Raw genomic sequence first — 7,924 nt, forward strand, 5'->3', positions numbered from 1 at the left:
TTTCCTTCTTGCTCTTCCTCCCATAAAGGGCCAGACTGTTGAGAATGTTGACAGATTCTCTTCGATGAAGGATGATTGTTTGTTCTGTGAGGTTTGGCTGAATTCAGACTTTTACTTCTAAACAAATTTTAAAACCAAGTATAAGTTTATTTTGTAAGTATGCCATAGTTTTGATGATTGGTGACATTAAACCCAAGGGTTGATTGTAACAGTTGATTCTAACAAAAAGCACAAACTGTGGCTTGAGCAGCTGAGCAGTTGAGCAGTTTTTTTAATGTCTGACTTTCTGTGTCGATTTTTTATCTTTACGTGCCCATTGGCGTGTCAGAGTGTAAACACAGAACTAAAGGTCGACAGGAAGGTTGGGGAATTAGCGTGGTGCTGCGGTGGGAGCAGGGAGACAATAACCAGAACAAATGATAAATAAAGTGTTAAGTTCTTATTTTGCTTGCTCCTGTTGTCCTTCTCTTTCCTCAATTTATTCTGTTTTTCATGGTGAAAGGAGGATGATAGTTCTGTACATGAAGAAATATCCCCCTGCTATCAGGACATCACCTGCTGGAATGACAATAAATGAACTTTATTAAGACCGTTCTCTTCTGCTCTGACACACGGCGGTTCAGCATTGAGTTCTGTTTCTCTACTGAAGCAGTTTTCTATGTCTGACGAAGTGTAAGCACAATGCGGAAGATTCTGTGTGGAAAATCTTAATTTTGGGACTAGAACTTAAGCGTCTGTAACAATCAAACTCCATATTGATTTACCTAGAAAGTCCGGTTAGTTTGGGGAGGTGTGAATGTGTAATTAAACTGGTCTGCTAAGAAACATAGGTTGGAGAGAACTCTGGTGCTAGCAAGCACACGGGAACACCAAGAGGACCAGAGACCACACCAAAACCAGGAAGTTAAGAACAGCAGGGTATTCTGGGTAACTACAACCAAAACAAAGGTGAGTCTATTGCTAGCAGGAGAAAAGGCTCATGGTCGTTTGACACAAACAAAATTATAAAACGTCTGCAACTGTTACCATTTCACATTACACCATTTGCTCAGTGTCGTCTTCAGGGCTTTTCATGTTGTTTCCTCCAGTGGTTTGTGGTGCAGCGCCACCACTGGTCAGGGGAAGGAACAGATTTTTTAACCTGATTTTTTTTATTTTTTTTATGTCCAATTTAAATTAAAAAGCGGCAACTGAAAATGTAACCAATGCTGAAACATTGATCCCCAGTCAAACCAAGTCTACACAGCAACAATGACAACTGACTAGATGAACAAGGTGATCAGGTCCTACCTGATTATGGCGCCATCTGAGTGTAACCAACCTGATCACCACCAGCAAACATGATCATTACAATCCACATGATCAAGAAAGCCTAAATATGGCTTTTCTTTAAACGTTGAAAGCAAGAACTCATCGACGGCGTTTCTAGATTTTCCACACAAATCAGAGTAATCATGAGCCATTAAGTTTACTGGTGTGAAAAAAATGGCTTAAAGTCATGATTAACAGACTGGAGAGTCTGTTAAAAGAGAAGAAAATCTAAATACCTGCCTAAGCATGGCTCTCTGATGTTTTGATCAAAGCCCAACCTGAGGCTTGTTGCACCCAGTGCTGTCTCTTCACATTATGTGCAAGATGCAGTAAGCAAGGATGCCAAAAGCACGTTATTTGAATCTGAAAAGCAAAATATATATGGCTAACTTTAATGGTTAACTTTACTTTTTTACCGTGGGGTTTTATCTGCCTTTTTGGTTGAACTAACTTCGTCCATATGAAGGAATTCTCGTCCAGCCCCCGAAAGTGGGTTGCAGTCCTGAAACCTCTAAGGGAGTAAATTACCAGAGGCCCGAGTGGCTTGGGAAAAGATCAGAACTTTGACGACGATGTTAGCAAGTCGGTCACAGTTTGCGGTTTGAGGCCAATCAAGAAAGGAATAGACCCCCTCACAGCTTGAACACATATACAAGTGTCTTACAGCAGCCAAGCCGGGGACAGCGATGATAATGATCTGGAGGGGCGGTGGTGAGACAGCACGCAGCACCAAAGGCAAAACCTGTTCCCAAACGAAACGACGCTCGGCTCAAAAACAGCAGAGTCGTCTGATCTGCCTTCAGATCTTTCATCCGGCCGGGAGATGATTGACAGCCTGACAGCCCGTCTCTCTTTGAACCAGAAGTCTGACCCCTGCCGCACTCGAGTGGGTGAGAATGTTGCTGCGCTGTGACAGTTTGCGCTGCAGGATTTTTAATTATTTAATTTTTTTCTCAAACTTCAAACGCGAAATGTGTTGCCTTGTAAATTTGGCCAGTTAAGAAATAAAGAACTCTAACTTTGGCCGTTGCAGCGCCTGGCATTGAGAGTCGTTCTGGGGCTTCTGGTTGGAAGGTTGTTGGCGATTCGTTCTGAACAATTTCCAGTCCGACATCGGGGCCTGAAAAAGCTGTGCTTGCATGAGATGGGATGGAAAGCAGTGAAGCAGAAAAGAAAAAAAAAAGAAAAAAGTCTCCTACCAAAGCCAGTTTCACTGAGGTTAAGACAGCCACTGGGCATGGACTAATCATTTTCACTGTCCAACACTGATGCAGAGCTCTTTGATCTACACAGCACTTTCCAATGGATGGTCACATCTTTTACTAGCTGTATAGAAAGATATTCCAGTCATGTAGAAACCAGTCTGACTCAGTGTACTCAGTCAGTGGTCTAACTCTTTCAAATGTCATATTGCACGAGAAGAAAAGTGATAGTTGAAAGGTTTAGAGTTGTTTGCTGAAAAAAAACAGAATAAAACTGCACAGATTTACGTTGCCTTGTAATAAAAAGTAATAACTTTTTCCACAATTCATCGCACTACAATCACAACCAGATGCGTATCTGATTTCGCTCCTGGTGTGAACGTGGAGCTAGATCAGATTTTTTGGGGATGAAAAGATTGGAACAGGAACATTCAGGCTGCACTCAATAAGCTGGATATGAGACGCATGTAGGCAAAGAAATTCAGATTTGGGTCACAACTGACTCCTGCATGAAAGTGATCTTTGACCAGCGTGGTCCTGAGGGCCTCACTCTTTTAGATGTGTCTCAGCTTCACTACACCTAATTCAAATAATAAGGTGCTCCAGAAGTCTATTAAAGCAACAGTACGTAACTGCTGTTTAAAACAATGGTAACACTTTATTTGTGAATAAGATTGTCATGACACCGTCATAAACATGGCATAACAACTTTAGCTTTAATAACATAAAGCTACAAAATGTTTAAAGTTTAATCAGTAATACTTTTATAACAAATTTAAGTCAGATCATAATTTCTTGGTTAATGTCAAGTTGTCATAACAAAGACATTTTGAATAATGTTATCTTTGTATTGAAAGTGTCATGATTTACCGAATGACACTTTATGACAACAGTCATAAATATTCATGAAGACTTAATCATGTTAGATAGATCTTTATTGTCATTGTCACAAGAAAAATGAAATTTAAAAAATTAATGTCAGGTGTTATGTCATGTTCATGACTGTGTCGTGACAGTCTTATTCACAACCCGTCAAATAAAGTATTACCAAAAAAATCTAAAAATATATATGATATGTAAAAGAATATATGTTTCTCACATATTTGTAAAACTTGTGGTTATGTCGTGACAGTATAACATAAGTCAGCAAATCCGTGAAAAAAAAAATGGAGCTCCTCTGCCTTCTCTCACTACTCCAATTTCTAACTACAGAAATACGGTCAGAAACAACCAATCAGAGCCAGGAGGAGGGTCTTAGCGATGTCAGTCATGCTTGTGAACACGCTCATCACAACTGCCTGCTTTTTCTCTGCTGTGCTACAATGTCTTCTCAACAGTTGGACTCGTCAGGAATGCTAAGGCTAGTTAGCATGGCTACGGATGACGAAGGACCTAAAGTGTTCTTGGAACGGTAACACAATGAGCAGCGAGTACACAAGCTTGACTTACAGCACCGATCAGCTGCCTCTGATTTTCAGTTTTCGATTGGAAGCGGTGCAGTTTTGCAGATCACTGCAGTAACACTGGGAGGAAGTGAATAAGCTCAGTTTTTCTGTAGATGATCTGTTTCATAAACTGTTACAGTTTTACCAAATATGTAAAAAAAACACTTTTTTTTTCCCCTAAGAGTTATATACTGCAGCTTAAATCATCCCCGTCATAGGAAGCACCAATAAGATACTGAAGTGGTGAAACATACCTTTGCAAGACTTTCTATTCAGCTTAAGCCACCATCTTTTGGTTAACATTGTTTAGTTTCTGTGTTTTAGATTTGTTATTTTCTTAGTTGCAGAGAAAAGTTTATCCATGATTCCTGTAATTGTTTGCTTTAACAAACTCTGTCGTCCCATGATGTTCTGTTCTCCTACAGCTGCTGGTCTCCTCCTCAAAGTCTGTGTGATTTTCAGCTTTTCCTCTGGGAACTCTGAAATCCTCCAACTTTTTGAGCATTCAGCGTGCACAGATATCATTAGATACGAAATTAATCGATCCAGTGAACAGCATAACGCTGCTCGCAGGAGAAAATACAGCTTGTAAAGCAATAATTCTGCTGCAAAACCATTTAGCGGAGGATTGTCAGTCAATGCATCTGCGCTGATTCTCCAAACAGCACTCCCCGGCCCCCCCGCTCAGTCTTACTGTTAATGTTTGTGTGTTCATTCTTCAAGCAGCAGCTTGACAGCAGCGTCTCTCCTTATTTCCCTCAGTGGGTCCAAGTTCTGCACGCTTGAAGAACTGCCTTGCGCTGTGAAAACAGTAACCTGGGTGAACTTGTCTGTCAGTCAGAAAAATAGACTCTTAGGAGACATTACACCTCTATACCTGGGTGTTCATTGACTTGGAGCTGTCAATCTGGATCCAGCTGCTGTGCATTTCTATCCAATTTATCACAAAATCACTCAGTCATCCTCCGCCCGTGGACTGACTGTTCTCTTAGCTGGCGAAGTTTACACACATTGGAGTATGTCGCCCTCGTATTCACTGCAAGATGAGGAAAACGCTTGTCAAATCAAATGACTGAAAATTCGCTCAGTTTTGATGAAGTTATGTAGAACTTTAGGAAACGCGTTGGACTACCAAAACAGCTGTTGGCAGAGTTGGTATGATAATGTGGTATTTCCTTCACCTGAAGGTGAATTGTTGTTGAAATGTTAAAATAATATTAATAATAATTGATTTATTTATAATGCCCTTTAAATACTTAAATCTCAAAGGGGAGGAAACAGAAACCAAACATTTTTAATGGTTAAAAATACATTAAAATTAAATAAATGAATAGGTAAGAGATTAAAACCATTATGTAAGAAAATGAACCAAACATTTTGCTAAAAAGAAATGTTTTTTTCAAACAGTCAGTGGGTTGCGGTGCCCTCAGAGTGTCAGCTGGACGGTACAACTGCACCTCCAATACTCTGAGACGTCGCTACTCTGGTGATCAACAAGAACGGAGCAGCTACTCGTCACTTCTTTCTAGAAATTGTTGTTTCTCTTTCAGGGTTTTTTGGCCGGGGTTTTTTCTATTACGCCGAAGCATAACGATTAGCTATCAGACGTGTGATAACACATCAACCGTCTGATTTGTTATCACTGAAATCTGTAGGAAAAAGACCCAGCAGTAATTCAGTGACAAAACAAAAGGGACTCTGTCTCAGATCCAGAGCTGCTCTGGGTTTGCTGCGTGAGTGAGTCTGTTTGATTTCTTGTAAAAAAAATAAAAATAAAAAATTTGACAAATCACTGCAACGTTACTTTGCTCTCCCAATGACTTTTATTTAAGTTGTTAAGTTCAAATGTACATTTCACACCGTGTGGTCGATGTACGTTGATGACAAGGTTCTGATAAACTTCCCTCCAGTTCAGGACTGAGGTAAACTCTCTCTGGTGTGCATGCGCAGATGGAGCGTCAGATTCCCCTTCTGAACAAAACTCTTCCCGCACTGGACACAGTTGTACGGCCTCTCAACGCCGTGACTGTGCAGATGGACCGTCAGGCGCCTTTTCCTCCGGAAGGTCTTCCCACACTGGTCACAGATGTACGTCCTCCTCCCGGGTTTGGGGGTGAGCTTCTTAGGCAAAGCGGGAAGGCTCTCAAAAAGCGGTCGGTTCTCTTCGGGAGGGGGGAGCTGATCACCTTTAGTGTCGCAGACTCTGCTCAGACTCTCGTCGTTCAGGTGGGCGCCACTAGTGTTCTGTGGAATGGAATCAGGGCGAGCAGTGAGAGAAATGACATAGAATGTTAAATTCACAAAACAAAATGAAGACATCTCAAAAATGAAAGTTCTTTGCACCTTAGAGTATGTCCTACTTTCATACTATAATTAACATGATTTTATTTTTTTTTAAGAATCTTTGGTCCAACAAATGACAGGCTGTTTCTTTAAGGAAAAACGATACAAGAAAAAAAAAATGCATCAGTCAAACAAATTTTAAACCAAACTTTCTGAGTTCTGATGTTCGTAAGTAGAAAACAGAAACAAAACATTATCAATCATTATCTTAGTGAAAAATATTTGAGGTATTTTAATTAATTGTCTCAAGGTAAATGCTATTTGTTTTAGACATGAGCCACCATGTAGCCCGGCCTTATCTACATATTTAACCACTGATTTTAAAACACAACAATCCAGTTTTCCACTTGAGTTGTTTTTGTTTTGTTTCGCTTTTTTTTTTTTAGTTTGTCTGTTTTGATTTTAACCGAAATGGCAATTTGGGATTTTATCAGTTGACAGACAGATCTCCTCAACCACATAAACAGAATAACTGATATTATCTGCCACGGTCTGTACAAAGAGGTGTGGTTTGCAAAACACATGGATTGGGATTTTTCTCACCTCTTAACTCAATATTCATGTTTGAGGCTCTTTGTTAAAAAAAAAAAAAAAAAAAAAAAAAAGGATTTTAGATTTGCTCTTAAATGATATTTTGTTGCACTTTAATTAGGGACAATGCAAATTTCAGTTTAAATTATTTGTGGACGCCTGTACATTTTTCAAATGTTATACAAAATACTTTAAAGAAAAAAAAAACTCAACACCACCTTATCAAACTCAAATAATAAAACCTTCCTGTATTGGTATCTGATCCTGTATTTACTTGGCATTGAATCGATATTGGACACCTGTAGTTATTGCACTCACTTGCTCGTTACAAGTCAAAAACAGTGATAAAGGAACAAGTTGAGAACGACTCACGTCTGGTAAATACATCATTGGGCTGGTCTGCGTGTTGTTGTCTTTCACCAGAAAGTCCTCCATGTTTGATCTAACACTGGTTGGAACAGAAAAAGCACAGGTCAGAAACAGCAATCACAATCAACAGGATTTATACATAAACAAATATTTATTTCAAAAGTCAACATGTCTTGCTTTACAACAAATTTGACAGCAGTAAAGAAAAAGACTAAAAATGCAAAGAGGCACTAAAGTGAAATTAAATACTCTCTTCTACGTAATAAATCGTCTTTAACGAACTTCGGTTTGAACTTTACTAGAGGATGAAAACAAACAATAACAGGTAACATGATTTTTTTTTATTTTTAGAATGAAAACATGAAAGGCAAAGCTACACCTAGGTTTACATCACTTCTACTGTAAACTACAGATTGTCAACGACAGAAAAGAAACTTACCATTCACCTGTGAGAGAAGTCCAAAGTGTCCTTGCAGGTTAATTGTTTGTTTTGATCTGGTGGTGTTGGTTTCCAAGGGAACCAACAGTGAGTGCAGTTTGAACCACTCAAGTTCTCGATGTGTTTTGAAAATTTTAAAAATGGACTCAGGATCAGCTTTATTCAAATTCAATTCAAAAATACTTTATTGATCCCAAAAGGAGAATCAATACCGTAATTTCTGGACTATAAGCCGCGACTTTTGTCTCACGCTTTCGACCCTGCGGCTTTATACAACGATGCGG

At 39.3% G+C, this 7,924-nt stretch overlaps 1 protein-coding gene across 1 annotated transcript; it reads right to left on the minus strand.

The window, feature by feature from the left end:
* Positions 1 to 5,758: 5,758 nt before the first annotated feature.
* LOC122842083 (zinc finger protein 32-like) lies at positions 5,759 to 7,710 on the minus strand. The gene is made up of 3 exons (XM_044135617.1): positions 7,648 to 7,710; positions 7,205 to 7,280; positions 5,759 to 6,202 (listed from the first exon to the last, which is right to left on the minus strand). The coding sequence occupies exons 2-3, from the start codon at positions 7,265 to 7,267 to the stop codon at positions 5,870 to 5,872; spliced, it is 396 nt and encodes a 131-aa protein (XP_043991552.1). The 5' UTR covers positions 7,268 to 7,280; positions 7,648 to 7,710; the 3' UTR covers positions 5,759 to 5,869.
* Positions 7,711 to 7,924: the final 214 nt, after the last annotated feature.

Source organism: Gambusia affinis, linkage group LG02 (assembly GCF_019740435.1).
Source record: "Gambusia affinis linkage group LG02, SWU_Gaff_1.0, whole genome shotgun sequence".
Lineage (NCBI taxonomy): Eukaryota > Metazoa > Chordata > Actinopteri > Cyprinodontiformes > Poeciliidae > Gambusia > Gambusia affinis.